Genomic DNA, 13,739 nt, shown 5'->3' on the forward strand with positions numbered 1-13,739 from the left:
GCAGACACACAGACACACAGCCAGATACACAGAGACTCACAGCCAAACTCACAGACACAGAGACTGACAGACACACACACACACAGACACAGTGACAAAGGTGAACAGGCACACGCTGGCAGTGCAGGTGCTCACACCTCCCCAGCACACACACGGCTGCAGACACACCAGCACATGCACCCACAGCCACACAGACACACGGCTGCAGGGCTCTGGGGCAGAGGGTACGCCAGGCAGGGCTGTGGGGTGAGGGGGTACCCCAGGTAGGGGGAAGGGAGTGCCCCAAGCAGGGCTTTGGGTCAGGGGTACCCCAGGCAGGGTTCTGGGGTGCAAATGTACCCCAGGCAGGGCTCTAGGACAGGGTTATACCACAGGCAGGGCTCTGGGGCAGGGTTTTATCCCAGACAGGGCTCTGGGCCAAGGTGGACCCCAGGCAGGGTTGTGGTACTCGGGAGTAGGGGCAGGGTTATAGCACAGGCAGGTCTGTGGGGAAGTGGGGATGCTCCATACAAGGGCATGGGGCAAGGGGGATACCCCAGGTAGAGGTGTGTGTGTATGTGGGGGGGATACTCTGTGTAGGGATGTGGGGCAGGGGAGATACCTCCTACAGGGGTGTGGGGCAATGGGGTCATCCCTGGTAGGGCTGTGGTGCAGGGGGAGAGGTGGATACTCCAGGCAGGTATGTGGGGCAGTGGGGATACCCCTGGGGTAGGAGCTGCTGGGGCAGAGTGGGGTGGGATGAGGCAGCAAAGCACTGCAGCCCCCGACCCTGCAATCAGCCCCACGCGCCGCGTCCTCACACTTTGTCATCCCAAATTGCCAAAGTACAGGCTCTGTCCAGTGTTGTGTCTGCCTGGGGCAGCCACTGACACCTGACTCAGGGTGGGGGAAGGGGCAAATCACCGGGGTTTCAGGGTTCCGGTCACCTCTGGCAGGACACATTCTTGTGGTGAGGAAACTGGATCAATAGTGTTTACCAAAGAGCTCAACAGAGCCAGTGTGCTTGTGGGGCACACCCATCACTCCTGCTGCATCCCCCTTCCTGTACCCCGCAGCTGGGGAGGGATGGGGAGTATCCAAGTGCCCCGGGATGAGGACAAAGCGGGGTGGCCACGTTTGTGGTCACACAACGGTGACATGGTGACAGGTTTGCCCGCTGCGGACGCAGAGACGCCGAATGAAGGTCAGACCCCAAAGATCATGGGAGCATCACCAGATTGGTGGCTCACACTGCAGGAAGGACACCTGGGGGGGCAAGAAGGATGGGGGACGGGGGGGCACCCAGTGCAGCATCCCCTTCCTGCCATGCACCCAGAACCCATCATCCCGGGAGTGAGCAAGAGGTGACGGCAGCAACAGCCCCGGGTGCCTCGGGGCCGCGTCCCACTCACGTGCGCGGCAGCCGGCGCAGGATTTGGGGTGTTTCCCCTCCTCTGCGGTCGGGAGTGCCGCGCGTTCCCCCCCCGGGCGAGCGGGGCCGGGGCGGTAAGTGCTGCCTCGGCCGCTTATATTTCAGGCGCGGGACTGTTGGCTCCGTGCTGACCAGGGCACACAGGCAACCCATTGTTGGAACCCCTCCGACGCGGCGGCGAGCAGGTAAAGGCGGCTCCGAGCATCAATGGCAGCTCTGTGTGCCGGCGGGGCGGGGAGGGAGGTGCCGGCACACGGGGGGCTGGGGGGCACCGGCCAGCGAGATGTGGCAGGGGGCTCGCCCGGGGGATACTGGGCCGTACTGGGATCGGCTTTGCCACAGCATCCCCTTCCTGTGAGCATCGCCGGCCAGGAGACTCCCATTGCACCGCCAGCATCCTCCTTCCTGACCCGTGGTCATCGTCTCCCCCATCCCTTTGCCAACCACCTCGGCAGCACTTGGGGGTGTTTTACATGTCGGGAACCACTTGTTGCTCAGAAATTGGACAGAGATTTGACTTTTGGAGTGACTTCAGGGCAAAGGTCCCATTTCTGCCCGCAGGGACCCCGCAGGTCCCGGCACACAGCTCTTCTCCTGCTGAGCCGATAAGGCTTTGCTTTCCCATACTGAGAAACAACCTGACTGTGCACATTTGAGTTGGTCGAGGGGGGTTATGTCGGGCAAGGATGTTTTTTTGGGAACATTCAGTCTCTGGGCTGCTGGTAACTAATCCCTGACCGCCTGCTCCATGTGGGCTGAGCGAGAGGGCCGGTGGCCAGGCCTCGCTTGGCAGATGCAAAGCCAGAGATCCCGGTGGATTGTCTCTTGCTGGCAACTGTCACCTGCCTTCCTGGGACCTTGAAGTAGCTGGGGTGGTAGGTCCATGTGGGGGTGCTGGGGAACGAGGGTCTCTTGGCTCAGCGCAGGGCTGAGCTGGTGCCAGCTGCGTGTGAGGTGGGACTGTCATTTGTGTCCTTGGTGGCCCTTTTTGGCAGGAGATTTGTGCCCCGAGCCTTCTCCCTGTGGGGTGTCCTCTGCCCTGAGCAAGGTCAGGGTGGTGTAGCCTCTGCTGTGCACCCGGTGGTGCCTGACATCGTGGTGACGCTGGGTTTAATGCCACCTCCCTGCCTGGGGATGGCCTAACTACCCAGGGGGCCCTCAAGGCACTGCAGTGTGTCCCCATGCTGGTGAAGCCAGAGCAGGCATTGGAGGGCATCTCCTGATGGACATGCTGGGGCAGGAGCTCTGCCTTCATTGACCCCTTTAGTGCAGCGGAGCAGGGACAGGAACTCGGGCTCCCCCATCCTGCAAATCCCACTGGATTTGAGGCAGGACATCCACACCTGGCTGGGTGCTGGGGCGGGTGCTGGGTGGCCAAAGTTCAGGATGGGTTGAACACCCTGTTTTGGGGTGGAGGAGCTCCCTGCTGGGCAGGTGGGCTGTGGTCCCACCAGGACATGTGCCTGTGCCATGGCACTGGGACAAAGCCAGGGACTGGGATCCTGCAAGATGCACTGGGAATGGGCACGGAGACGCGGGCGTGGGGCCAGTGCTCATGTGGGGCTGATGTCCATGGGGTGGTGGTCCTGGATGGCATGTGCTGAGGCGCTTGGAGGTCCCACCTGTGCTACACCACCATCCTCAGGCTCCATGGGCACTGGGGGTGGCTGTTGCTCCTCCACTCTGTGCCAAGCCAGTGTCTGTCAGTCCTGCTGGCTGCCAGTGGTGGGGACACAAGGCTGGTGCTGCTGGGCGGGCAGGCACGTCACTGGGAGATGTGGGGAAGGGCACAGGGCACAGGGGCTGTCCCTGGATGGCATCCACCAGCTGGAATATATGTCACGTTCCAGCATTAATTACAGTCATTGGCTGTGGGAGGCCGTGCTGGCGCCTACTCTGGCTCGAGGGGGAATGTGAGCAGCTCAGGTGTTTGATGCTCTGCGCGTGGAGGAGTCCTTGTCCTCACTTTGTCATTTGTCCCCAGCCCACAGACACATCCCCACGTGCCTGCGGGGACACGGCCCATGCCAGGCACACACACACGTGGGTGTGTCCCTCTCTCCAGCCCCAAATTACGTGGTGGTTACAGCACCCGGCTGGGAGGTGAAAGCCTCAGGCAGAGTCTGGCCCCGGCGGGGATGCTCTGGAACCTCGTAAATTAAAGGGAGCCCTTGACCACAAGGCTCTGGCCCCGGGGTGGCCACACTGGTATGTGAGTAATGTGGGCGCTCCAGCAGGACAGAGGGATGGAGCCTTGGCGGCTCCTCTGGCACAGGTCAGGCAGGACCCTGACTTGTCCCCACAGGTTGGAGTCTGCAGCAAGACCTGGATGTCCCCAGGCATTCTCCTGGCACTGCAGTGCATGGACCACCTGGCTTTTCCCACCACACTGGGACACAATGCCTGGGGACATCCCATGCAGCTCTAGAACCCATCACACCGAGCAATTAGCACAAGGGATCATCTCAGTAACCCCAGTGCTCAGGAAAACTAAGATTATCTCAGTGCTTCTTATCTTTCCCAGAGGCCCAGGATTAAGCTGTGGTGATGAAACAGTGCAATGTCCGTCTGTCTGTCCTTGCTTGCCGTCTGTTGAGCACCTGTGCAGGTGCCGGAGGGGCTCAGAGGAAGTAGGGAGGGGACATGTGTGGGAGTCATGGATTAAAAGAGGAGAGGTCGGGCAGTGCCCAAAGCATCAGCATCAGTATTGGCACTGGTGTTGGCATCGGCACTGGGATCAGTGGGTACAGCACTGGGACACCTTGAGGCCACCTCTGCCCCCCACAGCCCCAAGGCACCAAGCAGGCACCAGGACATGGGCAGACCTGGGGCTGAAGGCAGACCTGGGGCTGAAGGCAGCCCTGTGAACACTGGCTGGTGGTGGAGCACAAGGTGGGGCGGGTTTGGGGTCTGCCCCCCATTTTGCCCTGGGCAGTGCCGTCTCTCCTCCTTGGGGAACCAGCAGCTGCTCCAACTGGTTTGTGGGTCTGGGCGGTGACACCTCCTGCTCGAGGCCTGATGGAGGGCTGGGAAGTGCTGGTATGGATGCCAAGGAGCAAACAAGAGCTGCTTGTGTCCTGCTGGGCACGGAGCCTGGCAGCGGGGGGGACGGTGTGCTGCTCTCCCAGCACAGGGCCGTGGGGGGCCTGAGACTGGGCTGCTGCTGGAGCAGTGACTGTGAGCTGGGGGAAAACTGAGGCACGAAAACATGGAGGAACCCATCCAGGTGATGGAACAGAAGGTGCTGACGGTAACGGCAGAGACATCCCGGTGCCTGGACACCGGCTCTTCCCCTTCAGCATCCCAGGCTGAGCCCCAGCGCTGCCCTTGGCACTGCCTACCCACAGACAGCAGTGGGACGCACTCCTGCGCCTGGGTGGCCTGATCCCGGTCCCCTGTGTCCTCCTCCGTGGGAGCAACCGGGATATTAAGTGTCAGCGCTGGAGGGAGAAATACAAGTGGAGGAATCCCGGGAAACTGGTTTTACCCCTCCGTCCGGTGCCGGCGGCAGGACGGCGGCTGTGGCGGCGCTCCTCCCTCGGCAAAGGCATATAATGCCTGCCATGGTCCCGGGAGCCGGCACTGCACAGCGGGAGGCGGGCAGGGGTGCCGGGAGCGAGCCATGGCCTCCATGGGCATGCAGGTGCTGGGCATCGCCCTCTCCGTCATCGGCTGGTTGGCCTCCATCCTCTGCTGCGCGCTGCCCATGTGGCGGGAGACGGCCTTCGTGGGGAACAACATCGTAGTGGCCCAGATCATCTGGGAAGGGCTGTGGATGAGCTGCGTGGTGCAGAGCACGGGGCAGATGCAGTGCAAGGTGTACGACTCGCTGCTGGGCCTGCCACAGGACCTGCAAGCCGCCCGTGCCATGGTGGTGGTGGCCATCGTCCTGGCCATCCTGGGCACCCTGCTCGCCGTCGCCGGCGGCAAGTGCACCAACTGTGTGGAGGACGACACCGCCAAAGCCAGGGTCATGATACTCTCGGGCATCATCTTCATCGTGGCCGGCGTCCTCATCCTCGTCCCCATCTCTTGGTCGGCCAACAGCATCGTCCAGGACTTCTACAACCCGCTGATCGCCGACTCCCAGAAGCGGGACCTGGGCTCGTCCCTCTACATTGGCTGGGCGGCCTCTGCTCTGCTGCTGCTGGGGGGGGGGATCCTGTGCTGCACCTGCCCCCCCCGGGGGGAGAAGCCCTACTCTGCCAAGTTCACGGCCGCCCGCTCGCTGCCAGCCAGCAACTACGTGTAGGAGCCGCCGCTCCCGCCTGGACCCCCCGGCCACCGCAGGGAGCTGGGACCTCCCGGACCCGCGACCTGCCCCCCCCGGCCGGGCTGGGGCTGGCCGGGCGCCGGGGCAGTGCGAGGGAGGGCAGACAGAGCTGCCTTTGTTCTGCCTGGATTGGAGCCGGTTCTTTAATCTCGGCTGAGACAGGGAACAAGGAGATCCTGTCCTGGCTGCCCGCGGCGGGGGTCCTGTTCCCCCCCTCCCGGAGCATCCAGCAGAGGCATCTTCTCTGAGGTGCCGCCCGATTCTCCCCTCGAGCGTCTCCTGGCTCTCGGTATCGGGGTGTGCCATGTGGTGACAGAGCTCCTAGAGCCCGTCCCTCGGGTGGCACGGGGCTCTCACCGGGTGAAGCTCCCCGGGACTGTCAGTCCCTCTGGCTGGGTGGCGGTGTCGGTGCTGGTGGGGACAGCGAACTTGTCCCACGTGGTCATGGGGACGTGGTGGCTCTGCGGACCCTGGCAGGGTGTCGAGGGTTATCAGGGGCTTTCACCTGCCTGTACCCTAAATTTTGACTATGACCTACTTTCGGGGCTCGGAGTGGCCGTACGGAGTGTGATTTCTCGCGGCAGCTCCCCAGGGCGGGGGCATCATTATCCTGGGAGTGGGAAGGCAGCAGCCGGGCTGGGAGAACCGGTCGGGGAGGCGGGAGCCGAGCGGGGCCGTGCACCCGCGTGGAGGGGGGCGACTCTCAGACCCGACCCCATCCATCGCCCTGCTCGACATCCCCTGAGCGGGGTGCCCGGGGACTGGAGAGGGTGGCTCTTGGTCCCCCTGGCTGTGCTGCCGTCCGGCCCCCGCATCCATCCTTCCCGCATTAAACAGCAGCTGCTCAGACCCCGCTGTGCCTTTTGTTCTTTACCCTCTCCAACACCTGTAGCGGGACAGCCCGGTGCTCCTGTGCTGCAGATCCCCATTCTTTTGAGATCCCCCAAATCTTCTCTCCGGAGCCTCCCACGACCCCCACCCACCCTGTTCCAGCCCTGGCATTCCCCACCGCTCCCTCCCCGGGCCACCCCGGGGGTGACAGCGGGTGTCTCCATGGCACAGTGCCTTGGTGACGCCAGGGCTGTCCCACGCCTGTGTGACCTTCCCACCCGAGCAGGAAGAAGGTGGCAGGCGCCGGCGAGGGCGAGTCGGGGCGTGCTGGCCCCGGGGCCACCCCACAACCGCGGCTGGGAGCACCCCGGGGCCGGCGTGGGCAGTGCAGGGTGCTTTGCCTATCTCGCTTCCGGCACTGCCAGCGCTCCCTGCGCTTGGGAACATCCTTCCCTCCCACCTCGGGGGGTGTGGGGACGAGGGCTGACTCTGGCTGCCTGGCTCTAGGTGTCTCATGTGGGTCTGGGGCTTGAGGACTCTCCCATCCTTTCACTGGGAACGGGAACGGTGGAAAATATTGTTGTGGCCCTGTAATGGCAGTGGCCAGGTGGAACTGTGAGTGTGATGCTCTGGCAAACATCCCTGCTGTGCCTTGGGATCCGTGGGGGCACTGCTTTTCCCTTGGGAGCCACTGCTTGTCCCTGTGTGGGTGGTCATGCACCTTGTTTTGGGTGTCTCTTGTGGCCCAGGTCCTGCTGGCTGGGAAAGGGTGCCCGGGATGACACCCATCACTTTTTTTTGCCCCAAAGGGTCTTTCATGGCCCAAGGTCCCAGTGCTGGGTGTCCATCAGGTCACCGAGGGATGCAAGGTGCTGGGAAAGGACTGGGGACACAACGGGAAAGGAGAGGCTGGAGAAACCGAAACTGGGGTAGGAGAAATGATGGTGAAACCTCCAGCAAGTGCCGCAGGGTGTGCCGGGCACAACCGATACCCCGCTGAGCTCGGGGCCATAAAAACTCAGCCAGTCCCAGCTGCTGGGCACAGGCACCCAGGGGTGAACTCTGCTCTGTGCTGGGCTGAGCTGGTTTGGGCTGAGCCAGGGCCACGGCAGCCACGTGTGACCGTGGTGGAGCTGTTTGTGTGTCTGGTGTGCGCCTAAACAGACACCCCTCTGCCAGGGGTGATGTCTGTGGTGAGCCTGCAGCCCCTCACCAGGGTTTGCCCCATGGAGACTGCTCCTGGGGGCCAAGAGCCAGTACCACTGAAAGAGCTGCCCTCCACAGCTGGGATTGGAGCAGAGCTGAGCTCTGACCCATTCCCAGCACCTCAGAGAGGAAATCCTGGGTCCAAAGAGCACTGCAGCAACCTGCACTCCATCTGGGAGCAGCCAGTGCTGCAGGGAGGGAGGGCTGCCTTCCCCGCCTGTGCCCCCCAGCGCGATGCTCATGGCCAAGGAGGCTGAAGCACCAGCGGTGGAGCAGGGCATGGGGTGGGCACTGGGGGGTTGCTGCCACAGCAGGATATGAGGTGAGTGTGGGGTGGGGGATCTGCACTCTCGAGCATGGCAGGAGGGGAACCATGAGCCCCCCATCCTGCTTCCCAAAAGCAGGATGCTGCCGTCGCCTCCCTGACACTTGCCATGCGCCAAGAAGGGGTGATGGCAGAGGCTGCCCTGTGCTGGGGGGACATTGTAGGGGACAGTGTGACACATGAGGGCCCCTGCACATCGGCCTGCTCAGGTTCTGGGTCCTCAGTGCCACCTGTGTGCCCCCATGCTGTCCCACAGCAATGCCACATGTCACTCATGTCCCCATGTTGTCCTGCAGTAGTGCCCCATGTCACCCTTGTCTCCATGTCACTCGTGTCCCCATGCTGTCCTGCAGCAATGTCCCGTGCCATGTCGCTTGTGTCCCTGTGTTGATCTTCAGCACTGCCCAATGTCACTCATGTCCCCATATCCCCTGAGTGCCCACGCTGTCCTGTAGCCGTTCCCACCCCAATGGGGAGCAGGACACAGCAGACAAAGCCTGTGCTCTCCAGCAACCCCCTGGCTTGGGGCCATGTCCATGACAGCTGTGCCCTGTCCCTGCAGGTACTGACCATGGAAATGATGTCGATGCAGACGAGTGGGCTGGTGACAGCCATCGTGGGCTTTGTAGCCACTATCCTCATCTGTGCCCTGCCCATGTGGAGGGTGACAACCTGCCTCGGCTCCAACAACGTAGGGACCCAGTCGTACACGGACGGGCTGTGGGTGACCTGTGTCAACGATGGCACGGGGCAGTCGCAGTGCAGGTATTACAGCTCCCAGCTGGAGATCAGCCCCGACTTGCTAATTGCCCGTCCCCTGGTGGTCACCGCCCTCATCACGACCTTCGCCGCCATCATCATCTTCGTCATGCGTGGAGCCTTCTCCGGCTGCATGGGCGGCAACCGTGGCAACAGGGGCGCGATCATCGCTTTGACAGGCTCCCTGTTCTTCACGTCCGCCATTCTGATCCTCGTCAGCGTCTCCTTTACTGCCAGCAACATCATCAACAACTCCTACACCCCCACGGGGCCCGAGGCCGTCAGTAGAGAGCTGGGGGCTGCCATCTACATCGGCTTCATCGCCTTTGCCCTCTTGCTCGCCAGTGGGATTGTCCTGAGCCGCTTGGGAATCCAATACCCACAGGATTCCTATACCAAGAATTACAAAGGGGTGAAGACCTGCGATTCAACAGGCTACCCCATGAAGGACTACGTGTGAGCCCTTGTGCCCAGGTGCCAGACCAAGAGAGAGCACCACTGTCCCTGCCCTGCCTCCTTGTGCCATCCGATCCCCACCCTCATCCCTGTCCCATCCCCTATGCCCATCCCCCTCCCCATGCCCATCCCCATCTCCATCCCCATCCCTATCCCCATCCCCATTCCCATGCTGGCTGCACCCCAGCACGGTCCTCCAGCATGTGCCCTTCCCCAGAGCAGGGACTATAAATAACCTGGTGCCACCGAGGCTGCCTGGGCTCATTCTGAATGGCGCGGTGTGGGGAGGAGGGTGATATATCCTGGGGGTGCTGTGCCCTGCCAGCCTGATGCCAGGTCAGGGCTGCTGCCTCAGTGCCTGGCACGTCCCCATGGGGGAAGCAGCAGTAGCGAGCCAGGGTGCTCCTGGGGTATCCCACAGCAGGGAAACTGAGGCAGGGAGAGGATGCTGAGAGCTAAGAGGGGCACAAGGGGGGACACCAGGTCCTCTGAGCCCCCAGAGAAAGGCCCAATCCCCACTCCCAGGGTCCTGGCCACCCACCCCAGAGGGTCCACAGCCCCATTGCTCCAGGAACAACACACAGCAGGCAGACAGCGGGGACGGGGATTTATTGAACAGCCAAGTGCAGGGCTGGGGACAGCCACGACCCCCAACTGCCCAGGGGACAGTGCTGGGGACAAACGGGGCGAGAGGGTGGTAGGGCAGCTACCCATGATGGGCACAGGGACCCCAAGACCTGGGGGGACAATGTGGAAGGATGGCAGGAGCCATGGGGAGGGTGAGTGTTGGAGATCTAGGATACCCTGAGTGGGGGACAGGGACAGACACAGCCACCGCCTCCCACCTGGGAAACGCTCCCAAGGGGAAAGAAGTAACCTGTTCCCAAGGACCATGGGAACAGGATGAGCAGGAACAGGTCTGGGGGAAGGGAAAAGGGAAAAAACCTCAAATATTCCAGCAAGAGATTTGGGTAAAAAACTTCCCAAGGGATCAGTGGAGAAGGAATTGTGTAGGCAGCACAGCAAGGGGCTGGGGGAACAGGCTGGGCAGGCAGTGCTGGGTGACTCCTGGGTGGGGAGCAGCCACCAGCTCCCCAAGTTCCTTCCAAACTCATTTCCCACCCAGACCATTAACTACAAAGCTCTGGGAAAATGAGAGATTTGAGCAGCTGTTGTGGGATGAAAGGTGGATGTGGTGCTTGGAAGCCTCTCCAGCTGGGTGTCACCTTGGCACTGCTGCTGCTGCTCTGGATGTCGAGGTCTCCTGCACTTCAGTGTGCACTGGGTTATCCCCTGGGGAGGATGAGGATGGGAGGCTGCAGGACACAGTGATGGGGATCCACCTCCAGCACTCCCCAGGTAAAGCCCAGGGGGGCTGGGAGTGGAAGACAAAGAAGGATCCGGATTTTGACCACGAGCGCCAAGGTGGGCACAGTGAGAAGACACCCTGGACAGGAGATGGCTCTGAATAGCCATGTGGGTCTGCAAAATGTCACGGTGAGGGTTGAGGTGTTGGGGACAATACTTGAATGTCAGAGCTAATGGTGGTGCCCAGGAGACCCTGGTGAGACTAGGAGAGCCTCCCCATGCTGAGGAGCAGACAAGGTCCTTAGGCCCAGACCTCGGGGAGAAGGACACGGGGAAGGGAATGGGGACACTCCCTCAAAATGTTATCCCCCTCCAGCAGCTGCCCTGCTCCAGGAGGGGGTCACTGGGCTGAATTTTATACAGGAGGCCAAGTGTTCATCCCCCCTCCAGAGCCATGCCAGCTCTCAGTCCTCCTCGAGGGGGGGCACAGGGCATTTCTGGTAGAGGTAGACCACTCCAGAGATGTAGCCAGTGCCCCGGGTGCTCTCCTCCTCCGAGGTGGCCCTCTCCCAGTGCTCCACCTCCTGGGCCAGCAGCTTCTGCCAAGCTCCACAGCGCTCCAGCTTCCCCAGCTCTGCCTCCAGCTCCCGCTTGTACCGCAGGTTCGAGAGGTTGCTCCTCGTTGTCAGGCACAGGAAGCCTCCTTATGGGACAGGGCACGGGTGACACTGACACTGGGTGTCCCTCCCTGGGGGTGGCAGCCCCTCGGAAAGGGTGGGGGGCAAGGGGAGGCAGTGAGAGCCTGCCAGGAGTCAGTGGGCAGGGGACAGGCAGGACAGAGGGCAGGGGACGGGCAGGGCAGGGGACAGGGGACGGGCAGGGCACTGGGCAGGGAATGGGCAGGGCAGGAGGGCAGTGGGCAAGGGATATACTGTCCAGTGGGCAGGGGATGGGCAAGGACAGGCAGGACAGTAGGCAGGGGACGGGCAGGGCACAGACAGGGCACGGGCAAGGCAGGAGGGCAGTGGGCAGGGGATGGGCAGGACAGCGGGCAGAACACAGGAAGGGCGGGAGGGCAGTGGGCACGGGGCGGGCAGGACGTCACGCCTGAGCACAGGCTGTCACGCACCAGCATTGCCACTGCCAACTCCTGCCTCGTCCCACCGCCCGGACCTGCCAGCGAGCAGAGTCAGGGACCCCGGGCCATCACCATCCCAGGCCCCAGGAACAAAGCCACACCCCATCTGTGACACGGGACCAGCGCCCAGCCGGAGATCCACATCCACCGGGGCTCCGTGTCCCCATCCCACCACCGCGGGGGTCCCGGCGGGGAGGGGACACCGAGACCCCCCTTACCCGGCTTGGTGACACGCAGCAGCTCCGGCAGCACCGTGGTCGGCACCTGCCCCTCGCCCAGAGCCCCCACCACCGTCACGGCATCGTACTGCTCTGCAGGGACACGGGGGTGTCATCGAAGGGTCCTCCCGGGGCTCCCCCCGCCCAGTGCCGGCCCGTTACCTGCGGACAGGGTGTCACCGGGGGTCTCCCGGGGCTCCCTCCACCCGGTGACACCACGTTATCTGCGGGCAGAGACACGAGGAACATCACCGAGGAGTCCTCCCGTGTCTCCCCCCGCCCAGTGCCACCCCGTTACCTGCGGGCCCGGGCAGCGGCTCCCAGCCCAGGACACACTGCCGCAGCTCCTGGTAGAGCCCGGTGCTCCGCGCCCGTTCCAGCATCCCCGCGCTGCCGTCCACGCCGTGCAGGCAGCGGAACCCGCGGCGGTGGAGCTGCGGGGACAGACGGGCGTTATCCCTCATCCCAGTTCCATCCCATCCCACCCCATTCCCCCCCGGTACCTCCCGCGCCACGAGCCCGGTGCCACAGGCCACGTCGAGCAGCCGCGCCCCGGCGGGGGCAGCGGGGAAGGCGAAGGCGAGCGAGGCGGCGGCGAGATGCGGTGCGCGGTACTCCAGGGCCGCCACATCCTGCGGGGACGCGGCGGTGAGCGCGGACAGCCTCGGTCACCCCCCGCGATGCCCCGCTGTCCCGGGTACCTGGTCGTAGTCGGTGGCCCAGGCGTCGTACAGCCGGAGCCGCTCGGGCAGCGCCGAGCCCCCGTGAACCGCCGCCACCCGCTCCCGCACCCCCGACGGCAGCACCATCCCGGGGACACCGGGAACCGCCGCGACCCTCGGACCCGGCACCGGGGACACGCCCCCGGCACCGGGGACGCCCCTCGTGACCGGGACACGCCCCCAACACCGGGACACGCCCCCGACACCGGGGACACGACCCTCGAAACCGGGGCACCCCTCGTGATCAGGACACTCCCCCCGCGCCGGGACACGACCTCGGCACCGGGACACGACTCCCGAAACCGGGACACGCCCCTGGCATTGGGACACGCCCCCCGCACCGGGGACACGCCCCCGGCACCAGGGACACGACCCCCACTCCCCTTTGGCTCAGTGACCCAGCTCAGGACCCGGCCCCAGCACCTCGGAAGTGGCCGTGTCCTGGGATGGTGACACCAAGTGCCCTGGCAGGTGACCAAGTACCCAGGGATGGTGACACAAAATGCCCTGGGGGGGGGTGTGACACCACATGCCCACAGGAGGTGGCACCAGGAGCCCCAGGGCCACCACTGCAGTGCCCCCTGTCTCTGCTGCTCTGTCCCGTGTAGGGGTCAGTCCCTATCCTGCCACTGGCGTCCCCGGTGCGGGGACAGTCCTCCGGACAGGTCACCTCCATCCTGGCCCCCTGTCCCAGCCCCGCAGGGCCCCGATGCCGCGCTGTCACCTCCGTCCCTGCACCCGCATCTAATTCCTGCGCTCCGACATGTCACCCAGCGAGTGGGGACACCGGGCACCACCTGACCCCTCCTCTCCCCCCGCCTGTGACAGGGACATCCCAGCGCCGAGCGGCTCTCCCGGACCCCGGGAAGGGCGCACCCACCACCGGGGCAGGTCCTTCCCCACGGGCTAGGGGTCATTCTGTGCTGCCCCTTGGGGACAGAGAACAGGACCGTGGACCCTCGGGGCTGGGAAGGAAGAGGAGGAGCATCTTGGCTCCTGCGGGGAGCAGGGAGATGGACTTGATCCTTATTGGGTCCCTTCCATATTAAGGTGTCCTGAGTGTATATTCTACATGAAGTTTGGGTTTTGCTC

General features: G+C 63.7%; 3 protein-coding genes across 3 annotated transcripts; 2 read left to right on the top strand and 1 right to left on the bottom strand.

Moving 5' to 3' along the window:
• The first annotated feature begins 757 nt into the window (after positions 1–757).
• On the top strand, positions 758–9,265 carry LOC108501800 (claudin-4-like). The gene is made up of 2 exons (XM_017824035.1): positions 758–1,596; positions 8,609–9,265. The coding sequence occupies exon 2, from the start codon at positions 8,618–8,620 to the stop codon at positions 9,263–9,265; it is 648 nt and encodes a 215-aa protein (XP_017679524.1). The 5' UTR covers positions 758–1,596; positions 8,609–8,617.
• Positions 4,823–5,663, top strand: LOC108501817 (claudin-4-like). Its single transcript, XM_017824066.1, has one exon. The coding sequence runs from the start codon at positions 5,034–5,036 to the stop codon at positions 5,661–5,663; it is 630 nt and encodes a 209-aa protein (XP_017679555.1). The 5' UTR covers positions 4,823–5,033.
• A 590-nt stretch (positions 9,266–9,855) lies between the features above and the next one.
• WBSCR27 (Williams Beuren syndrome chromosome region 27) lies at positions 9,856–12,767 on the bottom strand. Its single transcript, XM_017824068.1, has 5 exons — positions 12,627–12,767; positions 12,429–12,557; positions 12,224–12,359; positions 11,926–12,018; positions 9,856–11,272 (listed from the first exon to the last, which is right to left on the bottom strand). Exons 1-5 carry the CDS (start codon positions 12,732–12,734, stop codon positions 11,034–11,036), a joined length of 705 nt encoding a protein of 234 aa, XP_017679557.1. The 5' UTR covers positions 12,735–12,767; the 3' UTR covers positions 9,856–11,033.
• Positions 12,768–13,739: the final 972 nt, after the last annotated feature.

This window comes from Lepidothrix coronata, unplaced genomic scaffold, assembly GCF_001604755.1.
Source record: "Lepidothrix coronata isolate B3197 unplaced genomic scaffold, Lepidothrix_coronata-1.0 Scaffold108, whole genome shotgun sequence".
Lineage (NCBI taxonomy): Eukaryota > Metazoa > Chordata > Aves > Passeriformes > Pipridae > Lepidothrix > Lepidothrix coronata.